The sequence below is a fragment of the Corythoichthys intestinalis genome, chromosome 19 (genome assembly GCF_030265065.1).
Source record: "Corythoichthys intestinalis isolate RoL2023-P3 chromosome 19, ASM3026506v1, whole genome shotgun sequence".
In the NCBI taxonomy this organism is placed as follows: Eukaryota; Metazoa; Chordata; class Actinopteri; order Syngnathiformes; family Syngnathidae; genus Corythoichthys; species Corythoichthys intestinalis.
The window spans coordinates 22316953-22344722 of NC_080413.1; the positions used below are offsets into that span (position 1 = coordinate 22316953).

At 38.6% G+C, this 27770-nt stretch overlaps 1 protein-coding gene across 8 annotated transcripts in view; it reads left to right on the top strand.

Moving 5' to 3' along the window:
* Positions 1–27770, top strand: part of gphnb (gephyrin b) — a 213056-nt gene that overhangs the window by 97041 nt on the left and 88245 nt on the right. For all 8 annotated transcript variants that reach the window (XM_057822148.1, XM_057822150.1, XM_057822151.1 and 5 more), the window contains exons 5-8: positions 7019–7113; positions 7384–7450; positions 17848–18120; positions 22132–22266. In XM_057822148.1, coding sequence (XP_057678131.1) covers positions 7019–7113; positions 7384–7450; positions 17848–18120; positions 22132–22266 — 570 coding nt within the window. The remainder of the gene's footprint in view (positions 1–7018; positions 7114–7383; positions 7451–17847; positions 18121–22131; positions 22267–27770) is intronic.

Consider the following 27770-nt stretch of genomic DNA (forward strand, 5'->3'; position numbering starts at 1 on the left):
ACGCTTTTGTTTCAAAGTAGAAAAGACAGACAAACGACTTGTGACTTGCCTCCATCTTTTTAGCATTTTGCTGACACAAACGTGTGCGCGCCGTGTGTGTATGTGTGTGTCTGTCTGAGCAATGATTAACATACAGTGTAATTAGCCCCATGGTCCTGTGGGAAATAAAGAGGCTGAAGTCAAATCCTTACTGATTCTCTTTTTTTTTTTAATATTTCTTAATGTGGGATCTTGTAGGCAATTAAGAGATAATGGCTAGCAGGTGTCAGTACATGCGTGTCAACATTTCCTGGATATATTTTTTTGTATTTGTATGATGTCTGGGAGCTTACATTTGTTTGGTAGTTGTCAGCATTAAAAATGGAACCAACATTTTTTGAACATTTTCATTTCATTTATCTATAAAATGATACATGAAGCTTAAAGTCAAAATTAGGACACATTTAAGATTCTGTGGGGGGAGTTGGTCTCATCCAAAAACAGGATTTATTTTGTTTTGTTTTGTAAGTTTCTCTGCTCTCATGTCTGTACACTGGACACTGGTGTTTCAGTTTAGGAGAAAATTCGATTTAATAAAGTCCCAAAAAAACAGCTTTCAACAAAATTTCTTGGGCCCGACATAAAAGAGGTCAATTTAACAACAGGCAAACTGACCTCCAGACACATATCTGTGGCCATTTAAATAAGGACGGACTCTTCTAAACATCCACTTGGGAGATTTATGGTAACAAATAAACCAAATATTACCAATTTAATTAAATAACAACAAATGGAAAAATTACATAGAATAACACCAAATAGTAAATCAACTAATGTGCATTTCAATAAGCAGTGGAAAAACTACCCCTTACCCCTTAAATATCCCCCCTCTAGATGGTAGGTTCCAGGTCTTTCACAGCGTGGTCATTACCTCAAATTAGAAATCAAAATCAAGTACCGTATTTTTCGGACTATAAGTCGCACCTGAGTATAAGTCGCACCAGCCATAAAATTCCCAACGAAGAGGAAAAAAACTTATATAAGACACTATTTTTTGCATTGAAATAAGACAGAAAAAGTAGGAGCCGTCTTATATTCGGGGTTTAGACATTATACCCATTCACGACGCTAGATGGCGCCAGATATTATTGAAGCAATTGCTGAACTTGATGAGTGATGTTCTGTCATGACAGATCTCAGCTGCTCTCAAGTTTAACCAGTTTGCATTATTTTATTGCAATGTTTTTCCTTATTCAGATTTGTTTCAAAACTACAGTTACAGTTAGACCTCACTTTGATGGTTAATGCAGTTATTGCAATTTTGTTGTTTTATCACAATAGATTGGTTTGTTTACATTTCAAAAACCAGAAGCCATTCATTTACGAATGTGATTGCACTTTAGTTTACATATTTAAATGTTCAGATATTAAGATTTGAATGAGGCAAAATAGCATGCTTTTTCTCTCATATATTGTTATAATCATTTGTTTCGGATGTACTGTAATTATTTTCTGTATAAGAATTAATTTGGTGTTCAAAAAGTCTTTTTGCAAACTTGAGTCTTGAAAAAGAGGGGGTCGTCTTATAATCAGGGCCGTCTTATATTCGTAGCAATACGGTAATTATAAATAAATTTCTAAATTAATAAAATGTTTGTAAAGCCATTTAAAAAAAATAAAAACAGAAACAGGTTGCGATCCCTAGTAACAGTCTAAAGTTGTTTTTTTTTTGTTTTTTTTTTTTAATATAAATATAAAAATTGACTCATTGCATGTCATTGACGGTGCTAGACGTAATTCATGCATGAAAGGGTTCATATTGTTTAGCACTCTTATGACTTATTTTTGTATATTTGTCAGCACAACATTATAACATGTCCTCTATGAGAAATATAAATTACACTGACTTTCGAAGCTTCACGTGAACTATTTTGCTAATCAAAACCTAAGCACATTGCACTATAGTGTGCTAGCCTGTACAATGTCCTCGTTTTCACTCGCACACACCCAAACGCCCGCGCACGTAATTTGGCAATAGCTGAGCTTCAGCAGTATCACTGGCCCTCATCAATCACGTTAGACAGCAGCAATCTTCCTGGAAGGAAGGCAAGATGGGAGATGGGAGTAGAGGAGACGTGTACATGTTGTCTGATAATACCTTGTATCTGATTTAACCCTGTCGACAAATAAATCTCTTCATCTCCATGCGCTATTCAAGGGTTTACCACGCATCATGTGACTGAATTGGGTTCTATTCATAATGAAAACCTTCTAGAATGTTCTTGTTTTCTCCGCGTTTACACTAACCCACAGATGCAAGAATTACACAAGCAACAACAGTTTGCCTTTTTTAATCCATCTGTCCAATTTCAATAATGATCAGGGTCGCTGTTGGAATCTATCCGAGCTGACTTTAGGCGCAACTGGGGATACACCTTGTACTTAGAGAGAAATTTGTCTGGATTTGAAGTCTTTATCTTGTAATTTATCTGACACACCTTGTAGTATGAACGTTTTTCACCGATTATATTCTTGCTGCTATTTGGTATACTTCATGCACACCCAGGTGATGAGATTTCTTAGGCAATTTTAAAATGAACAAATTTAGCTATTTTGCTTTGCTTTGTGCTTGTTTTACTGGTTTGTTTGTGTCATCTTATATAAGACAATTAAATTTGCCGTTAACCAGGGCTGAAGCTATCGATTATTTAAGTAATCGATTAATCAATCAACTAGTTAGTCTGAATAATTGAGTAATCGGATGAGGAACATTTAATGTGTGAAGAATCAATTTTACGAGATGTATAACAAAGGCTTGTTAAGATTGCACTTTCAAAAGTGCATTAAATGCAAATACAAAATAAAATTGTAAATAAGGTTTTTCCTCAAACTATGCAGAATTGCACTTTCATTTCATAAGAGCAATAAATGCACTTAGAACTACATTAAAATGCGGTATTAAAAAAATAAATGAGGATCTAAGTACAACAAAAGAACAATTGGCGAACTGGCGTAGCAGGATTCCGCTAACTTAAATGCTATAAAATGCTAACGTGTTTTTTTTTTTTTCAACACTCTTAACAAATCATTCAAACTGCTAAATATACCTTTAAATTAAATTACGAATGCATAAAAAACATATTAGCGCAAACAACAACTTACCTTATGTTGGTCTTGACAGTGAGCAGCTGGATTCAGCCATGTTAAATGAGTTGTGTCATATTCACTGATGCGCAAACAACAGCTTACTTTATGTTGGTCTTGGCAGGGATCAGCTGGATTCAGCCATGGGAAGTGAGTTGTGTCATATTCACTGTTGCCACTCGAGGGAGGTGTATCCACCCAAATGAATAAAACTACATGCCAACACTTTCAAAACAAACCAGTACAACGCCACTCTAATTTAATGAATCCTCGAAGCAGCAACATTTGATTCGAGGTTTTTTTTCTAATCGAATTACTCCAGTTGATCGATTAATCGTTGCTTCACTACCATTAACCTAACAGATAAGATTGTAAATTAAATGCATAATAATGAATAGGTGCCACTATTATGTAAATATGTTTGGTTTTAAGTTTAAAGCAGACATACTATTAACTTTGCGAGCAGAATAAATGTATTTCTAATATGCTTCCAGGTAAATTCAGGTTCCACACAAACCATCCTATATTAATTTAAACGCATACTCAGGAAATTAGAATGTTGTAGAAAAGTGTCAGCAAGTTATTCCTCGCTACTTCGCGCTTTAAACTTGGCGCCCTCAGTACATCGCGAATTTTTTTCCCCCCCAATTTAAAAGAAAAAAAAAACACAGTATTTTACAGCGCTGTCCCGATCCAATCATGTAATCTCTCACTCTTCCTCCTGCTGCTTTTCTTGGTCAGGCAGTACACTGGAGTTGCTTGTTAAAGTTAACGATGATTGACAGGCGTTAAGGTTTGATCTTGCCAGAGAAGCTTGGAAGCCAGAACTTCAAGGCGCTGCATGTGTCAATCATTGTTTCGCTTGTTAAACACTTGCTGTGGCAACTTGTTGTGTGTAAGTGAGCAGCTTGAGCGGATTTCAGTGGACTCACTCAATGAAGCATTTAATAGACAAGCATTATTCTACGATATTTTTTTTTTTTTAATAATTCGATGGGACAGTAACATGTTTAAAACCTATCCTAATTATTACATTTGAAATGCTTAAAAAACATTTGTTACAGTATATATATATATATATATACATACATATATATATATATATATATATATATATATATTTTTTTTTTTTTTTTTTAAATATACTTTGGGGGGAAACGTGAAAAAATATGTCTTATATGTATCTCTTTCCAATGCTAAATCTGAATAAATACATTGAACAAACATACAAATATATATATGTATATGCATATATATGTGTATATATATGTATATATATTTATTTTTTTATTTTTATTTTTTTATGTAAATAAGCACCGTTTATACTTCAGGATTTTTCGATTATTGTGTGTGGGGGGGTCCCATTAACGGCGAAAAACGAGGGATCACTGTAGTGATTAGCACATTAGCCTTATATTTTTGACGTTGATAATGCTAGTTCATCTTTTAAGTCTAAAAATTGTATGTCTTACCTGTCTTTGCGCATTTTACTTGGGTAAATTGATCATTATTAATTATTCGTTGTATCATTTTCTCTCTCGCTCTCCCTCACTAGCTCTTGCTCTCTCTCCCTCTCCTAAATCCAGGCTCATAATACTCATCTCCTTTCAAAGTCTGATTTCTTCCTTTCTCTCTTTTATCCCATCTTCTTCTTTGTTATCGGTGCATTTGAAGTGTCACTCAAGTCAAGGGCAAGTGAGAGTACACACACATCACACATCTGGTGTAGGAAACCAAATTCGATCTTGGATTTCCATCAGTTTTTCAATATCTAAAGACAAAAAAAACATAGCTGATGTGGTGAAAAACAAGAAAGTATTGCAGTACAAGAAACCGTAGGTATCATTATTGTTTAATTAGAGGCCGGCTAAGGAACATGCTCATGCCCAGATTGTTTTTAAAGATTTAATCAATCTTGATTGTGAGTGAGTGATGACGATTGGGAGGTCGTGTAAGGTTTTTCATCACAAGAAAAAAGAAGTAGATGGTGTGGAATTGTAAAATGAATGTTTAAAGGTCACTGAACTGCAATTTTTAACATCTCTACCAGGTGCGCATTTGTTCTTAGCTAAAATGTACATGTTGGTAATGTTGAGTACCAAGGAGGGGAAGTCTAGATTTTGAAAAGGAAGTATGTTACGGGTAATATTACTAATAATACTTATATGACTCCTTCTTGTTACTGATTCGAAAGCCCCTTTTCAGACATACGCTGAACTCCGGTTAAATCCCGGGATTTAAACGGATAGCCTTCATGTCTGAAAGCAATTTTCCGGGTCGACTGACACAGACATTAACCGGATCGCATCCTAGTAATGTCCGGGACTTACCCGGGAGGTGGAATGGGTGAAAGCAGCCGTTTGATTCCCGGGTCACAGGGCGAAGGCTAAATATCATGATGGGCTGATCATCATTTCCTCCTTCTTCACCGTAATATGAAAAGGGCTAAAGAAACATCGCAACTATCAACATGGCAAACTGAAAGCTAGCAAAATTAAACTGGAAACATGACAAAATTAAATTGCTACTGGTTCTTAGAGCCGAGGAAGAGACAGTCCATCGTCCATCTTCAGAAATGTGTGGTTTATTTTGTTGCCGATGCCAACTAAAAATGACGTAATGTCCAGTTTATAAAATCCCGTCCCCCGCCATCTCCGCACAGAGAGCACCGAGTCGCCAACACGGGACAAGTCTGAAAGTGTCCAACCCGGGTAATTCCCGGTACATCTCCCCATGTCTGAAAGCCATGACACAGGTACCGTAAATCCTGCGCCACCTTACAGGGAAATTTGGCGTGATATAATCTGAAAGAGGTTCAAGTGACATATTTGGGGTGTCTAATAAAATGAACTCTAAGGCTAGGTTCATACGGCAGGTCTTAATGCACAATTCCGATTTTTTTGTCATATCTGTTTTTTTAGGGCGTGCCCGTTCAGACTGCGTTTGTCCATTGAGCCATTTAAAGTATTATGCATTCGCACTAATTCGCAGTCCAACACGCGCTGAGCAAACTGACCCGCATGCGCAGAAGCATCAAAACAAATAACTACGCAGTGTACATGCATGACACACACACATAATGTGCGTCATGTGTGCGTCAGTTTGCCCTGACTCAGCCATGAAAGCAATACTGAAATATTGCTCATTTGGCAGACAGTAAGAAACTGAGCATTGTCAGGCTTATCCTTTTCTAAATGGTAAATGGACAGTACTTATATAACGCATTTATCTACATGGTTACCATGCCCAAAGCGCTTTACATTAGTTCACATTTACCTGTTCATGCACACATTCACACACCAATGGTACTGCTGCCATTTGCTGGCAGCAAATTAGGGTTCAGTGCCTTGCCCAAGGGCACTTCGACAGTGGGCAGTCATAGCCGGGAATCGAACCGCTGCCCCTTCGGTCCAAGGAAAACTCCAGCTATCAACTGCGTCACGGCCGTGTATTTTTTTATGACTGTGGTCAAGCCCGCCTCCTGCATAGTAAAAGCCGAGTTCAAGCGAGGCGCTAACGCTAATGAACAGCTACATCGGTGCTGTCTTGCGTGCCACTCTCACTCTTTGCTGACGTAATTGCATAAATTCCAATTTGGGAGACTTGACAGTTTAGACCGCCGCCACATTCTGGAAAAATGTGGTCCAGAGCGATTTAAGCCACATATGAAAGTAACTCAGCTCGGATTTGAGATGGTCCACTTCTATGCGACTGGTGCCGTTCAGACCGTCAAGTTAATGCCTCACTCGAGTCGGAAAAATCGGATTCGTGCATCAAGACCTGCAGTATGAACCTAGCCTATGTGGATTGGTTTTGTGCTTAAATCTTTGCAGACTTGGGATGCATACACAGAGAGCTAAATAATGATCCGTCTATAATAATGTCATTTCTCCAGGCCACTAAGGAGGTGATCGAGCGTGAGGCTCCGGGGATGTCGCTGGCGATGTTGATGGGATCTCTCAACGTCACACCACTAGGCATGCTCTCCAGGTCAGAAAGACTTTTTAGCTGTCTTTCTTCATTACCTGTGCCAAGAGAGTTATGTTTGCATCAATATTAGTGTGTTTGGGGCAACTTACATTATTGGCATTATTCCAGGGATGCAATGAAACTACACATGCACTTTTTGTAAATTAGAAAAATAACTATACCAATTTTATGTTTAGGAATATCTCAGAGTTTAAAAGTTGTTACAGTGTAGTTAGCTGTCGTTCCTATTAGGGCGTAGTAAACATTTCTGACATGTATGTGTGTTTGCAGACCTGTATGCGGAATACGAGGGAAGACACTAATCATTAACCTACCAGGAAGCAAGAAAGGCTCCCAGGTAGGATGATACAAGGGCTTTTTTACTGCACTGTAAAGATGCTACAAAATGGTGATAAAGAACATTGTAGTTGTTTGGGATATTTAGAGAGTCAAGCATGCAAACAACTGTTCTCTCTCGTTGAATCCGAGGGAAGACTTATCTGATGAGCAGCCATTTGCTGACTTTGATCGAAAAGCATGTCAGAATGCTCAATTTCAGTGCGATTAATGGTATGTGTCTATCCTGCTCAAGTCAATAACTTTATATAGATTTTAAGAGCACGTGTGAATGAGTCTTGCGTGTTCACTGGACAGATTCATTGACTGTTATCTTCAAAGGCATAGATCACAGTACATGTGTGGGCTGGTGTTTTGCCTGTGATATCTCATATGCGTGTGTGTGAGAACGTGTTTTCCTCCCACTCGTCTGTATTTTTTTCCCTTCATCCAACACTCTCCACTGTGCTGACCACACCATCTGTGTGTATCGTGTACACACGCACACACCTCCCAATTGATTTCTTACTATTGCTTTTATTCACTGACTCCGCCCTTCCCCAATGATTTACTGGCATATTAGCGTCTCCTTCATCAACTTGTAGTTAAAATTAATAGCGCAAGCAGCGCATTGTAAGGTTTCGTTACACTGATTACAAAGGTCCAGCTAAGCCAAGCCAGACAAAGCCATGCATGTTAGTGATGGCTATGTAGCTTTTATCATTCGGCATAATTTTCGTTGTACTGATGCATATGCATATGACTGACTTTAAAGTGCCTGTGACAGGATAAAAAAAGTCTTAAATAGCATTATAATGTGAAATTAAATCATATTTTGAGCCTATTCGACTATATACAACAATTTGGCAAAGCGCAGATGACAAGAAATGAGTCTTTTAATCTGCCGTTTAGCCCCGCCTGTCATTATAGTTCTCTAGCGTCCCCAGCTAGATGATGATGTCGGCAGGGTCATGGTTTCAGCTGATTTAGAATTCAGCACATTGAGGGGGAAGATTCAGAATGAGGCAAATGCGACAGAGGACAGCAAAATGTCATTGTTTCAATCTGTCTGCTCCAATATTTTTACAGGATATTCTTTTTATCCTTTTAAGTTTTTCCCCAAATTGCTACATAATTGGTATGATCATGACAAATAACAGCCTTGTGCTAAATGGAATATGAAATATTTAAAACGCATATGTTCAGTACGACAGGGCAAAATTACCGCATAATGGTCAAAACTGTCAACTTCTTCCACCTCACGAACAGTATTTTATGCCACCGGCATTAGTCCGGCTTTTGTCATTTCCCTGCCCAGCTTCGGAGACGGAGAAAAGAGCGTAAACAAAACAGGAGGCGTGACAGCTAGCCGACATGCTAACCCGAACCGAGCGGCTTTTCCAAGTCTTTTTCACGCCTTTCGAAAACGAAAAATCACACAAAACTACCTTATCTCATGTCACAGATGGCGGTAGGGTTAATTGTCACCACCGATGGGCCAGCCCCCGGCGGTTAGCAAGTTTCGGCTCGTCATTTCCCTGCTGCAGCAGGAGTGCTCGGTGGTGGGGAAGCAGCTGAAGAATGACCGCAGAGTGGCTGTTCCAATCTTTTTCGCTTTTCGAAAATAAAAAATCACACAAAACTACCCCGACTAATGTCACACATGAGGGTGACAGCCTTCACCGATCATCCAGCTCCCGGCAGCGAGCGAGTTACGGCTCGTCGTTCTGCTGCGCCCCGGCGGGCAGGCAATTCTTGTCAACGGGAAAAGAAGGGGAAACGCCGAAAATATAAACAATACAGGAGGAGTACTATCACCCACAAAATGCAAGCCGCCTCCTTATTAAAACATTTGCCATGATCTCAGTATTTGACATTATATAAAACACAAAGCTTACTCACTTCCTTGTCCGTCCAATGTTTTCTCAGTTGTCGGACTTGTTTTGCCCATCGTGGTGATCAAGGATCTTTTGGAAATCCAAAAAGTCTCACACCACTCTCCCTGGTGTAGCAACAAAAGCCTGCAGCACATTGGGCTGGCGTGACGCAAAAAAATTGTGAAGCTAATCTCTACCGCTGACGTCACATTCGCCTTCTTCCTCAACCCGAGACTGGAGCCGGAAGTCATTCATTTTATGGCGAGGGATTCAAAAAATTGAATAAATATAATATATCGATTGCTTCCACACACATTCAAGCGGTCCATTTCATCCAGGAGCATTAAATACCGCATGTAATATGAAATAAACATGCTTTTTGATGTCTGACCTATCTGTGTTATGGAGGTTTATGTGTTTATGTGTGTGTACAGTAGACTTGTGTATGTTGCTATTCATCCAACATATAAATCATGGCCAACGTGAGTGTATAAATTTAATCTCCAATTAGACGCCTAATTTGATTAACTTATTCCCAAATGAGCCCCAGCAACAACCAGATACACTGGACAGACTGGTGATGTTACATTGCTTTTTAGCCTACCCACTTAATGTAAATGCAGCCTCGCGTCAAATTTTGATCATTGCAAGGATTCCTCATAAAAAAGGGCATGCTGTTAGCCATTATGCTGTCGACTTCATGCTATATGTGGTAGCATCTGCTTGGGAAATTTGTTTCATGTAGCAGATAGTTAATGAATTATATTGCCCATGCTAAATTGAGCAGCCAGATGTTTTCCTGTGTCTCAATAAGCGCAATTTCTGGTTCTATGGTTGTCGGGCTTTCCCTTTACTAGCCATTACAAAATAACATTATGGAATGAAGTACATTTCTGTTACATCATCTACACTGTAAATGGTAATCCACGACCTAATTAAGTTGTAAGTAGTAAACATGTCATCTGTTCAGCCCTGTCAGTTTGAACCAGAGAGGAACAATAATGAGCATGACAAAACAAAACGAGCAGCAAAAGCAAAATGAACAGGAAAGACGGGATGAGACGAGACAAGAGTAGACAAACCAATGTTCTGCCAAAATGTGCTGCACCGGCGAAATGTTGTACAAGAGGCGAATTTGACACCCAAAGTACTATCGTCCGTTTAGAACATAAAGACAGAATGTATTTATGATGCCTTAAGAAAATACTTAAATGTAGTAATATCAAACAAGGGGGGTTTAAATAAGCTACTTGACTATTGTGGTCAACAGATCAACAATTTACTTTAAAGCTACCACAAGAAAACACAATGCTTAAAAGTATGAGAGGGAAACACATGCAAAAAAATATATAAAAAACACTCTATAAAAACACACATAGTTAGTACTCGCCACTTTTAACCGATGTGCGCATGTGTTGGACGTCTCGCCGCGTAGGAAGGAATTGCAGAACACCGGCAGTGTTTGTCTAGCAACAGTGACAAACTACCGTACGTCATTAAACGTATGAAATCTCCGATTTTTAGATTATTCACGATTCGGCCGCTGAAGTTTCGAGAACGATTCACAAACATCCATATTCCGATTATTTAAATATGCCCAAGTAAAGCGGAAGTAAAATACCGTCAGCGCGGTCTTCGAGACGCAATGAGGAACGTACCGAGAGTAAACATCCACAACAACTCATGCAGCTAGATAAAAAAACGCAGACAGCCGCTACAAACAACGCCCAGTTGCCACAAACTTCGCCTACGCTGCCACAAACTGCACCCACATGATGCTACGGAAGATATCACATGTATATAAAACTAGATGCGAAATGACTGACTTGGCAGCGTTAGCACATGTATAGAGAACTGGATGCGAAATGACAAACTCGCCGGCGTTCGTAGAAAGCCGCCGTTTTAAAGCAGTAAACTTCTCAGGAAGGCTCTGTTGTAGTGAACTTTCTGAGCGAACCTTAATTAAATTCCTATCTAAAATACTCCTAAATTGGCAAAATCTTGACTTGAATCTATCTTTTAATGATGAAACAGTTTTAAAACTTTCACATGTCAAAAGTAGACAGAAGGAAATTATGGAATAACAGGAGCAATTTTAACAACTTTAACGGTTGATTCACAACATTAAATTCATTGAATGTACCGTAATTTCCCGAATATAACGCGAACTTTTTTTCCCCAAAATCAACTTGTAAAATCATGGTGCGCATTACAAACGGGTACATGGATGGAAACAGAAATATACTGAATATATATATATATAAATAAAAACCGATTTTTTTTTCATTGACACGGCCACGTTGTGTTGAAGAAACGTATGCGGCGACCCGCTGCCGACCATTACAGTACGTGACGTCACAATTTTGTTTCGGTAATACTTCACTCTGATTGATCGAATTATTTCATCTGTGTTAAATTCTGCTTTTTTCACTCTTCATAAAGCACAAAATTTAGTTTCTTGAACTCATTTGAGTCAACGTTTCTTGCAGTTCCGCAAGTCGGACCATAACAAACGTAAGCACACACTTCCCGTGTCCGTCAACTATATCTGTCCCTCGGGAAACTCAAACCCAAATAACAATAGTTCCTATTGCTACTGTCGTGTTGACAGCGATGAGCTCTCACAGATTTCCGACTCACGTTCTCACTTTCATTTTACCGTATCAATCCATGGAAGAAACATTTATTCATCATGATGAAAGTTATTCAGCAGCCTTTAAAAGAAAAGTCACATCTGTTTTGTTTTCTCCTCAATTCTGGTAAGTTGGAGAAGTTGTCAAATCATATTATTACCGTAAATATTGTCAGTTTATGGTAATGTTTTGAACTATCAATGTGCTATGCTTCTGCTGTGTTTCACCAGTCAGTAAAATGACATTTCTGTATCTGTACACGAGCTCTGTTTTCTTGTATTCTTCTGTTTATTGGTGCTAAAATTAGGGTGCGCGTTATAAACGGGTACAATAATTTTCCCTATATTTTACAAGTAAATTTGGGGTGCGCATTATACACGGGTGCGCCTTATATTCGGGGAAATTACGGTAGTATAAAGCTGCTGATACGGAAAGGGGACTTGAATGTTTTATTTAATGTTTTGAACTGTTAATTTGACACTGAAATAGCACTTTATTAAAGCCTGAGAGGATTTTTGTACTATTTTTGTAACTAATGTATGAAATATTAAAAGCAGCTAATAGCTAGGTGGGTGGGGTTGTGCATCAATAATCGATTTATAATCGAATCGTAGCCTCTGAATCGTAATCGTAATCGAATCGTAAGGTGCCTCAAGATTCCTACCTCCATACGTCATAACCCCGAAACAAGGCGCCCTCCGTAGGTCAAAACATGTACTAAATATTATAGATTTTTTAATCAATTGCAATATTTTATGTGTTTTTAATGACATATTTTAGTAAAAGAGAACAACTGTGGCTTACTAGAGCCTACAAGTCGTTAAGTACGAGGGTTCCTTTAAGCAAAGTAAACTTATCGTATTTTAAGGAGTATGTACTTTACAGTATATGCCTGCAAAGGATCAATGTTTTATGTGTACCATAATTAAAATTGGAAATCCTGTAAAATCAGTGCTCTCCTCTGCTGTTTCAACGTCCCCGTGCTTGAGCCAGCATTTAGTTCACTGGCAATACAGTATATCCAAGGATTCTCTTCTTTAGTGTTCTTGACAGTTGCTCACCTCCAGGAAAAAGCCGAGGTGCTCAGAGACACCTCAGCATGCCATGAAAGTACAAAATGCATGCGGAGGAACATCTTCAGGGTTTTGACACTGTCTGTACTCCTTTACCTCCAGACAGGACAGTTCTTCTTTCTTTCACAAATGTCCAGACAACACCCTTTTTAAATCAAGGTCACATTCATCATGACTGCTAATAAGACTACAGTGAGAAATGAATGTAGTTGAAGCCTGTTTTGCAATACTTGTAGCTACAGTATGGCTTTGGCTTGATTAATAATGTATCTTTTCAGTGCTTAAAATATACAAGAAGATAAATAATTTCACACATTAGCTCTTGTCTCGTGAGAGAGGAGAATGGAACGTTTAGCATAGTGGAGGAGCCAAAGGCACACTGACACAGAGATTTTCAGTACTTTTCCGATTTCTGTTTGGTGCTTCAATTCTTTTTAAAGTATCAGAGCAAATATTTAAGAAGGTGATGATATTTCGTGAAAATGTGGTAATTTATGGACAAGTTTCCTGAGCGAAATATGGGCGGCGCCATCTTGGAAAATGTCTGCTCCGAACTTCCGGTGTAGAAAGAACAACATGAATTGCGGTTGAAGTAAGCAGTGTATTGACAAAGTTAAAATTGCTAAATCAAACCAGAGGAACCCACGGAATCCTCAAAAATGGATTCAGCACGATGTAGATGAGGCTCTGAGACGTTCTGTGCCGTGCGTGAACTCGTACCACTTCTTGGATTATTCGTGGACAAAATTACAACGACCTGTCAGCATGTGTTGACGTGAGGTGTAGATTGATACGCCGGCCACTTGAGTGACCAAAATGAGGTGACATTACAAATAATATTAACATTTGCTGAATGCAGAAGGAATGACACGGATTTTGTTGTTACAAGGAAATGCTACAAGGTATGTACATATAACCAAAAATAGTATGTCATTTTTTTTTTTTTTTTTATTGCAGATATTGATCGCAATAAAACATTTGGAAAACATAATTGATTTCTCATTTTATTTAAAACGATTGGTGCTTGTTCAAAAGAGGTCAATAAATCACAATTTATAAACTTGTTAGAAAAATAGCATACGAGAATGTGATACCGGACAGCAGAGCCCCGGAGCCTCGCCAAACTTTCTCCCGACATTACGGCCTCCAGACGGGCTTTCTCCTACTGTCCTCGGTAATTCCAGCTCCAATAGCGTATCTTAAAGTTGCTGCAGTTAAAAAGCTCGTTTTTGGATCTCGGGATCGAGCTACCAGTCCAACGCAAGCGAGCTGAGCCACCGTCTCCCAGCCGCCCCCACGTATAACACCTGTAGTCTCAATATACCGTATTGGGGCTTATATAAGACACTATTTTTTGCATTGAAATAAGACTGAAAAAGTAGGAGCCGTCTTATATTCGGGGTTTAGACATTATACCCATTCACGACGCTAGATGGCGCCAGATAATATTGAAGCAAATGCTGAACTTGATGAGTAATGTTCTGTCATGACAGATCTCAGCTACTCTCAAGTTTAACCAGTTTGCATTATTTTATTGCAATGTTTTTCCTTATTCAGATTTGTTTCAAGACTACAGTTACAGTTAGACCTCACTTTGATGGTAAATGCAGTTATTGCAATTTTGTTGTTTTATCACAATAGATTGGTTTATTTACTTTTCAAAAACCAGAAGCCATTCATTTACAAATGTGATTGCACTTTAGTTTACATATTTAAATGTTCAGATATTAAGATTTGAATGAGGCAAAATAACATGCTTTTACCCTCAAATATATTGTTATAATCATTTGTTTCAGATGTACTGTAATTATTTTCTGTATAAAAATTCATTTGGGGTTCAGAAAGTCTTTTTTCAAACTTGAGTCTTGAAAAAGAGGGGGTCGTCTTATAGTCAGGGCCGTCTTATATTTGGGCCAATACGGTATGTCCATCACCGTACAGTAAGTGTTGTTGTGAGGCAAATTAACTTGTCTTCCCTTGCCTAACAGCGTTTTCCACCTGTAAACAAACTAACAACAAACTTGTAACACTTGCATTTATGCTTTGACATAACTGTACCATCCAACACGTACTGATTAGCAACAGGCTAGCAGCATATACAGTGGTTGTAGTAAATAATATTAAAGATCATCATAATTACAATCATCATCACAATAACAATATCAAAGGCAACAAGTCGTTTCATGCGCAAGATTTTAGATTTAGTGTTTTTTTTAGCACCTGACACATGAAAATGCAGGGATAGGAAGAACATGCCTTCCATAACACAGCGGCAACATGGCTACAAAAACACCCGGTCTTTGTGGTAGCACGAGCTTGGTTCCACATCTGTTCTTCATAAACATGTTGTCCTCCTTTGTTGTGATGATGGCAGATGGATGCAGTATGTCTAAATTGTCTTTTTAAAGGTATTTTGATGAGTAATGTTACTCCAGCTCCACTGTTGTTTTGAATAGAGAAATTCTAAAACGGAAGTTGCGAGCAGACTTGCGGAAGTAAAGCGGAAGTACCTCGGAAACTTGTCTAAACATCTGTACTTTGTACATTAAAACATATACTGTATATCTGAAAGAACAAACTAATTTTCTTCCTTTGAGCATAATTTGGTAATGTGATAGAAATGGTTATGTAAGGAGTGAATCATGAGATATTTGTTGGGAATTTTTCATTTCTGGAAATAATGAGTCAATTTTGGATCATTAAATGTGCTCAAAGTTACTTCACACTGAACCAAGAGCAGTTCTGCTATTCCTGTAAATAAACATTAGAGGCTAGCTTCCTCTCTCCCTAATACATTATTTCCAACAGTAGATACAGTATCTTCCACACCTACAGTGGAGCAAATAAGTATTTAGTCAACCACTAATTGTGCTAAATTGTGATAAATAAAAATAATAATAGAGGGTTCTATACAATATATCTTCCTCTGACTTTGGGCAAAAAGGCAGACACAACACTGTGGACTGTAGGGGTGTGACAAAATATCGAAATGGTGATATATGGTGATACAAAAAAAAAAAAAAAAAAAAAGAATCAAGATATCGTTTTAAAAACGTGTCAATGTCAAAAAAAAAAAATTGATAAAAAGGAACCGCTGCTACCAAAATCTTCCACCATAATAGTGTCTCAGTTACAGTGGTGCAAATAAGTATTTAGTCAACCCCTAATTGTGCAAGTTCTCCCACTTGAAAATATTAGAAAGGCCTGTTATTGTCAACATGGGTAAACCTCAACCATGAGAGACAGAATGTGGCAAAAAAAAAAAAAAAAAAAACCTCAGAATATCACATTGTTTGATTTTTTTAAAGAATTTATTTGCAAATCATGGTGGAAAATAAGTATTTGGTCTATCCCAAAAGTTCATCTCAATACTTTGTTATGTACCCTTTGTTGGCAATAAGGGAGACCAAACATTTTCTGTAACTCTTCATAAGCTTTTCACACACTGTTGCTGGTATTTTGGCCCATTCCTCCATGCAGATCTCCACTAGAGCAGTGATGTTTTGGGGCTGTCATTGGGCAACACGGATTTTCAACTCCCTCCTCACCCCGTGGCGTCAAAATGATAACAAGAACGGGGAGCAAAAATCCCAGAACCACACTGGGGGACCTAGTGAATGACCTGCAGAGAGCTGGGACCACAGTAACAAAGGCTACTATCAGTAACACAATGCGCCGCCAGGGACTCAAATCCTGCACTGCCAGACGTATCCCCCTGCTGAAGAAAATACACGTCCAGGCCCGTCTGCGGTTCGCTAGAGAGCATTTGAATGATCCAAAAGAGGAATGGGAGAATCTGTTATGGTCGGATGAAACCAAAATACAGCTTTTTGGTAGAAACACAGGTTCTCTTGTTTGGAGGAAAAAGAATAATGAATTGCACCATACCCACTGTGAAGCATGGGGGTGGAAACATCATGCTTTGGGGCTGTTTTTCTGCAAAGGGACCAGGACGACTGATCTCTGTAAAGGAAAGAATGAGTGGGGCCATGTATCGAGAGATTTTGAGTGAAAATCTCCCTCCATCAGCAAGGGCATAGAAGATGAGACGTGGCTGGGTCTTTCAGCATGACAATGATCCCAAAAACACAGCCAGGGCAACAAATGAGTGGCTTCGTAAGCAGCATTTCAAGGTCCTGGAGTGGCCTAGCCAGTCTCCAGGTCTCAACCCCATAGAAAATCTGCGGAGGGAGTTGAAAGTCCGTGTTGCCCAATGAGAGCCCCAAAACATCACTGCTCTAGAGGAGATCTGCAAGGAGGAATGGGCCAAAATACCAGCAACAGTGTGTGAAAAGCTTGTGAAGAGTTTCAGAAAACGTTTGGCCTCAATTATTGCCAACAAAGGGTACATAACAAAGTATTGAGATGAACTTTTGGTATTGACCAAATACTTATTTTCCAACATGATTTGCAAATAAATTCTTAAAAAATCAAACAATGTGATTTTCTGGGTTTTTTTCCACATTGTTTCTGTCTCTCATGTTTGAGGTTTACCCATGTTGACAATTACAGGCCACTCTAATATTTTCAAGTGGGTGAACTTGCACAATTAGTTGCTGACTAAATACTTATTTGCCCCACTGCAATTGCAATACTTGAAAATCTGTGCTATGGAGAAACTATAAAATAACATTGTACAACTGTTCAACAGATTGTTTGTCACTCCTGGTTGAATTTCACAGTGAAACTGACACACATACCCAAATCAAATGAACCATAAAGTTTTGTCCTACCCATGTCTGCTAGCATAATGCTAACATATGATAAGAAACACCATATATGTTTGCAAAAGATAAAGTGCTATGTACAATATTTTAATTTCTTTTTTAATTTTAGGAATGCTTCCAGTTCATCCTACCGGCGCTGCCGCACGCCATCGACCTTCTGCGTGACGCCGTGGTGAAGGTTAAGGAGGCGGCGGACGAGCTGGAGGACCTGCCATCGCCGCCGCCGCCTCTCTCGCCGCCGCCCAACAGTTCGCCACGGCGTCAGACGGAGGACAAGGGCGTGCAGTGCGAGGATGACGATGAGGAGAAAAAGGACAGCGGCGTGGCATCTACGGAGGACAGCTCCTCCTCTCATATCACTGCAGCATCCATTGCTGCCAAGGTATGAATAAAGGGAACAGAAGATTGAATGTTGGGATAGTTTATTTTCTGTCTACCATGTCGTTTTTCCATGAAGACAATTTAAACCATGAAAACTGGAACACATCAGCAGACTTGCATGAATTTTGTTGGACATTATAAAAAGTACACTTTTTTAATCATTTCTCTTTAATTTATGGTAGTTTTTTTATTCACAAGACAAATTGTAGCACTGCCAAGTGTCCCACTTGATCTGTCACACATTTCATTGAAAGTGAATATTTAACTACATATTTGGGATTTATTTCATCATTAACAGATTTTTGGAGGGGTGAGGGGCGGAATATGTTTGTATCTGTAAAAGTTAAAAAATAAAATAAGGTAGGACTTTAGGGGGGAAAGATTAACTATCATTAAAAAACACAGGTTGATACACAACCTTAAAATCATGTGCCCAATCAATTGTTAACTCTGACCATCCATATTATTAATTTTTTTTTATTTATTTTTGTTTACAGTGGCATGAAAAATAACTTGAATAGGGAGCCAGTTTTAAAACTTTTTCATGCCACTCTATGGTATTATTTATATTCCTGAATAAATTCTGAATGAGTTCATGAACAAGCATGCCACAAATTATTTCATTGTTATCAAACTTTGCCGTATTACACTATTTAAAGCGTTTAACCGAGGAGGCCGCTCATCTATAAATGCAGATGACTCAACTTCAATTCCATTATAGACTATTTAGATTTGAAGGAATTTCTGCACACAAAGTAGATGGAATTAGGAACAAAGTAGTTGATATTAAATCATCATGTACTAGGCCTGAACGATTTTGGAAAAAACTACTGTTGCGATTTTTTGGGGGGTTTGCTATATGTTGCGATATTATATTGCGATATTAAAAAAAATATATATATATATATATATATATATATATATATATATATTTTTTTTTTTTTTTTTTTTTTTGTTAAAGAAATTTTCACTAGATGACTTGAATAGCTGTTTGGAAAGACTTAGGATGACTCACCATCACCAAAGTGTACAGTGATCCCTCGTTTTTCGCGGTTAATGGGGAACAGAACCCGCTGCGACAAGTTAAAAACCGCAAAGTAGCGCACCCCCCCCCCCCCCCCCCATTTTTTTTTTTTTTTTTTGTGTGTGTTTTTTGTGCTCAATGTATTTATTCAGATTTAGCATTGGAAAGAGATACATATAAAACATGTTTTTATCTCACTTTTTCCCCCAAAGTGATTTAAAAAATGGTTAAAAATAAATGGTTTTTAAGCACTTCAAATGTCATAATTATGATTAGTTTTAAACATAACTGTCCAACCAAATCATTTTTTAACAAGAATAAAGTACTGTAGTAGATAAATGCTTGGCTTTATTAAATGCTTCTGTTTATCTACCTTAGCTGTAACTCTTGGAGTGACATGTAGAAATTTCCTCATGATCACTTCTGGCATTTATATGCCTCCAACGTCTCCACACACACATTCATTCCAGCGCGGCTTCCTTGCAGAAACTGTTTAACAAGTTAAACAATGATTGACAGATGCCCGTGTGAAGTCTGCTTCTTTGGCCAGATCAAAGCCATCGTTAACTTTAATAAGCAAGTGCCGCAGTGACTGCGAGGAACAAAGGGCTGGGAGAGGGAGGGTGTGAGGCTGTGCAGCAGAAAGCAAGGCGTATGTGGATTAACAAAAATAAAAACTATCGCACGTGCTTGCGATGGGACAATCGCGCACGCGCACATCGCGATGGCGATGTTTAAACGATATATCGTTCAGGCTTATCATGTACTATACATCATACACTGCATGTGTGTGTTTACATTCTGTGTTTTTGTCCACACATAAGACACGCAACATCGCTCCATTTCCATCATCCTGCCTCGTTGCACCCAGGAACCTGCTTTAGCGCTCTTTTGTCAGGCTAACATCTCACCTCACCAAAGTCACTAATGGATGTTGGTAAGACACCCCACCTCCACGTAGCAACATCCATATTTTGTAATTGTCTTTATTTGTTTAAGTCCTGTGAGTCACAATTTTTGACATATTGTAACATTGTAAGCAAAGTGTGTGCAGTGGTATGAAAAAGTATCTTAACCTTGTAGAATTCCTCAGTGTCTGCTTTAACTAAAAATACCCAAACATTTATAGGTTTTCATATTTTCATAAGGATAGCACACAAACAATGACAGAAGAGGGGAAAATTAGTGAGTGAGCCCTCTGCCTAAGGAGACTTAAAAAGCAATTGAAACTGATTTTTACCAAACATTTTAAGATGGGTGTGTGCCCAAACACTGATGAGTGGCTTAAAGCTGCCCGGCCCACTATAAAACACACACCTGGTAAGAAATGTCTTAATGAGAAGCATCTGATGTGCATAAAGCTTTCTGAAGCTTTCTGAAGACCTGCAATCAAGGATTGTTGATTTTTATAAAGCTGGGAAAGGATACAAAACCATCTCTAAAGTCTGGATGTTTATCATTCGACAGTCAGAGAAGTTGTCTACAAATGGAGAGAGTTTGGCACTGTTGTTTCTCTCCCAAAGAGTGGCCGTCCACCAAAGATGCCGCCAAGAGTTCAGTGCAGAATACTCAGAGAGGTAAAAACAAACCCTAGAGTATCCGCTAAAGACTTAAAGAAATCACTGGCACAGTCCAATATCTCTGTGCACACATCAACTATATGTAAAACTATGGCCAAGAATTGTGTTCGTGGGAGGACTCCAAAGAGGGAGCCACTGCTTTCTAAAAAAAACATTGTTGCTCATTTAATGTTCACAAAAAGGCACTTGGACATTCCACAAACGTTTTGGCAAAATATTTTGTGGACTGATGAAACCAAAGTTGAATTGTTTGGGAGTAACAACAAAAATGTCAAAACAATATCCTGATACAATATCCTAAACAATGTCATGTGTAGAGGAAAATGGAACAGCTCACCAACTTCAACACCTCATCCCCACTGTGAAGTAAGGTCAAGACTTGAACCCCATTGAGATGCTGTGGCATGACCTAGAGACAGCGATTCATGCCAGACATCCCAGGAATCTGACTGAACTACAGCAGTTTTGTAGAAAATAATGGGCCAAGATTAGTCCTGATCGATGTGCCAGACTGATCTGCAGCTACAGGAAGCGTCTGGTTGAAGTTATTGCTACCAAAGGGGGGGCCACAAAATATTAAATATGATGGTTCACTTACTTGTTTTTCCCCCTTACGTCATTGTTTGCATACTATCCTCGTTAAAATATGAAGACCAATAAATGTTTGGGTGGTTTTAGTTAAAGCACAGTTTTTTCATCTGTGTGATTTTGACATAGATCAGATCACATTTAATGTTGATTTTATGCAGAAATGTGGGAAATTCCAAAAGGCTCAGATACTTCTTCATACTACTGTATGTTGTTATATTGCCATACCGATACCGCACTGAAATGACGTCAGGGAGTACTAAAATGTAATGTGCCAATGCTGCACAATATGTACTCTTTGAGTAGTTTCCAACCGCTGGTATCGGAAGCCATAAAATGGTATTGAAGCAACACTAATATTTATGCAAATAGTGTTTACTCACCTGTGAATAACATCACGTATAATTGGACTGTAAAACCAAAAAAAAAAATTTTTAATTTAAAAAAAACATCGTGAAGAACAAAGCAGACGTCGCGGAACCATGAGCTGCAAAATATCTAAATATTGATGCAGTGAAAATTCTGGCGTGGAAAAAAAAATCTGTACTCACCATCACACACATCTCCACACAGCATGAAATTAAAAAAAAAAAAAAAAAAGATCAGTCTTTACCCATCAATTAATCAGAGACTTTTTATTCCTCTGTAAGTTCTGCTGTTTTGGTTGTCAACTGGAACTGAAATCATCTGCTTTTATTCTTGCTAGGAAAAGAAATTAAACAAACAAATATATTTTTTTAAATACTAGTAGTAGGATGTTGTTTTCTCCATCAGCATATAATGTAGGTTTTGGTGTGTGCATATGCATATGTGATCTCAGATCCCGGACTCTATTATCTCACGGGGTGTACAAGTGTTACCCAGGGACACGGCCTCTCTCAGCACCACGCCCTCGGAGTCGCCCCGCGCACAGGCCACCTCGCGCCTCTCGACCGCTTCCTGTCCCACACCTAAAGTACGTATACACACACATACTCTACACTTACACACTATCAGCCATGTTGCAACACTTCAACTCCACGTAAAACACTTGTCATTGCAACATGTCTCAAAACAGATAATTGGCTATAAATCAAAGTACATTTCAAATTATATACTATGTACTGTACTATATACTTTAATGAGCGTCTTTAATCGAAATGACATGTTGACATGATAACAAAGCTCTCCCACAGGATTAAAGAAAAAAGCGGATGGGCTTTCCCCTCTTTCTCGCTCTGTCCTTCTCTCTCTCTTTCACCTCATGTGTCAGTGTCATGCCGCTATGTGTCTGGCAGACAGCAGGCAGGTGCCATGGGAATGGAAGATGGGGTTGCCATGGGAACCAGAGAATTGGATGTTAGTTGACGAAGGCTTTGCGGTTGATGCGACAGAAGGAGAGGGATCTGTTTCTGTCGCTTGTTCCATAGTTGTGAATGGTTAGCAAAATGAGAGGGTTTCTCTGAAAAGTAAGTACGGTACATATTTTGTTGGCATCTTTGCATAGGACCACAGTTTGTACAAGTATAACTGGTAACACTTTACGATAAGGGTCCCTTAATTAACATTAGTTAATGCATTTTAAGACAATAACTAATGTTTAAGTAATATTACAATAATTAATATAATTGCTTATCCAACATTTATTAATATATTAAATAACATGAGTTAAATGCATTAGTTGATGCATTAGTTAATGCATAACCAGACAGTAACTAATAGTTTGGTAAAATTAAAAAAATATATAGGCCTATATAGGGATAGGGTTAGGGTTTAGGATTAGGGTTTGTTAACCTAAGCATTTATAATTTCTTAGTTAAGCGACACATGTGCTACACTTTACAATAAGGGTCCAAAAAGCATTCAGTAATGGTTAATAAAGGTTAAGAGGGGGGAACTTAAGCATTTATAATTTCTTAGTTAAGGGATACGTGTGCTACGCTTTACAATAAGGGTCCAAAAAACATTCAGTAATAGTTAAATAGGGTTAAGTAATACTTAGGAGGTACGTGCACGTGAAATAATACCATACTTAAGGTTAGGTTATGATATATAATATATATAATACATTACTTAACATTAATTCACATATACATTTGTTAATGAATAAATAGTTATTAATGTATACTGGTACTAGTAAGTGATTATGTTATTTTTAAAATGAGAAACATTGCTCTGTGAGTCCTTGGGTGCTGCTAACCTAACCTTAAGTATGGTAAAATTGTTTGTTGACGAAATACTTTCGTTATCATCATCGTTGACAAAAACAACGCTGGTGGATTGTCCACTATTTGGGAAAAACTGTTTCAGAGCTGAGTCAAGCTGAGGGCTGTAGTATATGGAATTGCCCATGTAGAGAAGGGGTTTCAAACTTGCCTTGCCCACAGTACAATGTTTTGCAATAGTCAAATTTACATAAAATTTTGTGTAGTGTTGGAGTGACCCTCATGTTTTTTAGTTAATTCCCTTCATATTTTTATTTTTAGCTCATTCACTCCGATCCATTTTCACCAGAGCAAGGCCCTTTGCTCCCGGCTGTTTTTCTGGATTTTGACTGATTTTGCAAGGCCCACAGAAAATTCTGTTCTTTTGCTATATAAACATGGAACCCAGCAAAAGAAAGATTAGACTCACTTCTTTCAGCAGAAAAAAAGTAAGTTCATATGTTTTTCTATTCTTTAGAAATCAGCATTAGAAAATAGCTTAGTTTGAGCAATTTTCCAATTTCTAAAGAAAAAACGGAGAAAATTAGCTTTTTGTAAACGCATACATTTCACACATAACTTTGACTTTAACACAGCTATTTTTTGCAATAGTTACATCCCAAACGTCTGAATAATGTTTTCCTTTTACAAAATATCATAATAAACAAGACAAATAGAGCTTTTGATAGCAAAGTAACAATTTGTTTACACATGACTACTGAGAGATGACGCCTGTTGTCGCCGCGTGTGCTGTGTAAACTTTTCCCTCATCGTTGTCTGTCTCACAAAGATGGATTATTTTTTAATCTCTGCGGGGTCTGCTTGGCGAGCCCGCTGCACGGTGGTCTCAGTCGTTTTGGTCCGTCGTCAAGCGCCTGGTATTCCAGGCGTCCTCTCGGTTGTTTTGTTCGGTCGTCCCCCGCCTGGCATACTACCGCCAGCTCTCCAACCGTGCTGCCAGGCCCTTCATTGCTGTTGAATCGGGTTGCGGGTCTTTACAAAGTGCGCTACTGCCCTCCAGTGGCCAGTTTTATTGCTTTAAAAGGGGTTCGGAGGGTTTTTGGTTTCTCAGATAGATCTCACATTTCTTGTTTAAAAAAAAACGTAAAAGACGTATAAATACGTTTTTGGGACAATGAAGCATTTAAAAATATAACGTATTTATATGTTTCTGGGAGCAAATGAGTTAGTCACTTACACAGTAGAAGCTATCATTCCTTTTCATTTGTCAACAAGTTAGCTGATAAGTAAATTAGCGACATTAGTCACTCAGTTAAAATGTAATTCCAAAATTATACCAAGTGGGGGAAAATATATAAAAATATACTTGTATATTCTGCTACGCAGTTCTTAGTGTGTCTTTTTCCTTTCCTAAATGTGACATGAAAAGAAAGGTTGGCAACCAGTGCAGCCAATTTCAGGAAAAGTGGGGGAGAGAATGTTTTTCGATAAGCAGAGGGGCACATTACTATTATTGTACATTACTCAACTAGACATGTTGAAGAGTATGCAAAATATTAGTGTTAGGAGAAAGGGAGCTGTGCCACCAATCTTCATGTTCTGAAGAACAGTTAATGTTCGGAACTTTTTTTCATAAAGGTTTTGAAGATTGGATAGTGCTGATATTTTTTCTAGATCAGTGGTTCTTAACCTTGTTGGAGCTACCGAACCCCAGCAGTTTCATATGCGCATTCACCGAACCCTACTTCAGCGTAAATTAAAATATGATTTTTTTTTTTCAAATTCAAGACATAGTTTTTTTTTACTGGTGCACAAAATGAACCATGCAGAACAAAACCAACATACTATTCCGAGAATCAGATTCGCTATCGTTAACGCTGCTGGTTTTACATGTGTTTCCCCAATGGTGTGTGGCTTGCCCTGCTTTGCGATCAGGTATGTGACTTCATATGATGCTGTGAGGATTGGTTTGTTAATGGGTACAAATCCAAGAGCAGGCACCGTGGTATTATCATCAAATCTGACTGTTCACCTTGAATTCAGCCAGTGTTGTGTTCTTATATTCCCCATCTCCATGCAGTTTCTCGAAGTGGTCCTTTAATTTTGCCAGTGCGAGACAAGAGTTGCTCAACTTGTCATCGGAAATCTTGCAGATAGGACGCTGACTCCCATCCCTTTCCATGATACATGAGAATCTATATTGTACATATTGGTCCAACCAATTTTTTTTTTTTTGGCGACATAGTAAGGATTCAATTTAGAAAAAAGTTAATTACACAACGTACCTCGATAATATTCACACTTTGGATCACTCCTGAGTGCACTAAATTCCTCGCAGCATTGACTGGCCAGGCAATGTCACGTGACCATCTGCAGCAAGGGATGCCATCGTGTATAAACATGATGAATCGGTGTGTCTTGACCTCAACAGCAGAGGCTCCACCGAACCCGAGACCGACTCACCGAACCCACAGGGTTCGATCGAGCCCAGGTTAAGAGCAGCTGTTCTAGATGATTAAAAGCTTGCATGATATGTCCCGGTCATATGCCGACTGTTACTGTCCTTGCTTGGTTGACAACAAGCAGCTAAAAGGCTTTTGGCGGTGTAGCAGCTTTTTCTTTCAATCTTCCATAGACTCCATAATGATATTGATGGGACACGGGGCACAGGGCCGATTGATAGGGGGCCTATCTCCGTCAAAGCTGACCGAGTGGAGCTTTTTACGTTGAAAATTCTTGTGAATAAATGCTTAAATCCCTCAATTCTTTATAGATATAGACATAAAACAGTCTCAATTCTTGGTTAAAAGCAAAAAAATGGGCAGTTAGCATTTATTTTACGTAAATATGTCGAATGTGCTGCTAGTCTTTAAAGAGCATACGACAGGAGGAAAAAAAAGTCTTAAATAGCATTATTATGTGAATTAGAATCATATTTTGAGATGATTCGACAATATACAACAATTTTGCAAAGCGCAGATGACGAGAAATCAGTCTTTTAATCTGCCGGTTAGCCACGCCTACCATTATAGGGCTCGAGCGTCCCCAGCAGGTGGATGACGTCAGCGGGAGACTGGGCTCATCGGTTTTACTATTCAGCCCATTGAGGGGGAATTATTCAGAACGAGGAAAACGCAACGAAGAGAGCAGCAAAATGTCATTGTTTCAGTCTCTCTACTCCAATATTTTTACAGGATATTCTTTTTATCCAAGTATTTTCCCCAATAGCTAAATAAATGGCCTGAGAAGGACCAGTCAGCCCGGGAGAGCAATTTACAGTTCGTTTCCCGGAGGAGGGCGGCTGCAGCTGATGTGCAGCTAACGTGCAGCTAATGTGCACGAGGAGAGCTTTCTACATGCCTATCAATGATCAAACGTAAGTAGTCCTTTATTTAAAGAAAATTTGTAGTGTTTACTTTGTAATCGCTGTATTAATATTTGACATAATACAAAACAAGATGTTTACTCACTTCCTCGTAAGTCCAATGGTGCCACAGTAGTAGGGCTTGGCCAATATCCACGGTGAATGGGAACCTTTTGAAACTCAAAAAAGGCGCACACGCCTCTCCCTCATGAAGCAAGATTTTTCTGCAGCCGTTTGGCTGGCGTGATGTGAAAAATAAACGTATTAATCCGCAAAAACAGCTGAATCTGTAGTCCTCATACACAACAGTAGGCTGTATAGTGAAGAGGAGTCCTTCTCCCGTACACGTCACAGTGCCCTCCTCCTCAATGCAAGACTGAAGCTGGAAGTCACTCATTTTCATGGCACGGGATTCAAAAAACTAAATAAATATAGCGATCGCGTCCACACACATCCAAGCGGTCCATATCATTCAGGAGCATAAAATACCGTGTGTATTATGAAATAAACATGCTTTTTCGTGTCACATGCATTTTAAGCCACTGTGGAGCCGCCTTATCACAGCAAAGGGGCTTTTTACGTTGAAAATTCTTGTGCATAAATGCTTAAATCCCTGAATTCTTTATACGTATTGACGTAAAACGGTCTCGATGCTTGGTTAAAAGCAAAAAAACAGGCAGTTAGCATTTATTTTATGTAAATATGTCGAATGTGCTGCTAGTCTTTAAGCCACTGTGGCGCCGCCTTATCACCACAAAGAGCTTTTTATGTTGAAAATTGTTGTGAATAAATGCGTAAATCTCTGAATTCTTTATAGATATGGACGTAAAACATTCTCGAGTCTTCGTTAAAGGAGCAAAGAACCAGGCAGTTAGCATTTATTTTATGTGAATTTGTCGAATATGCTGACAGTTTTTAACGCACTGTGGCGCGGCCTTATCACCGCAAAGA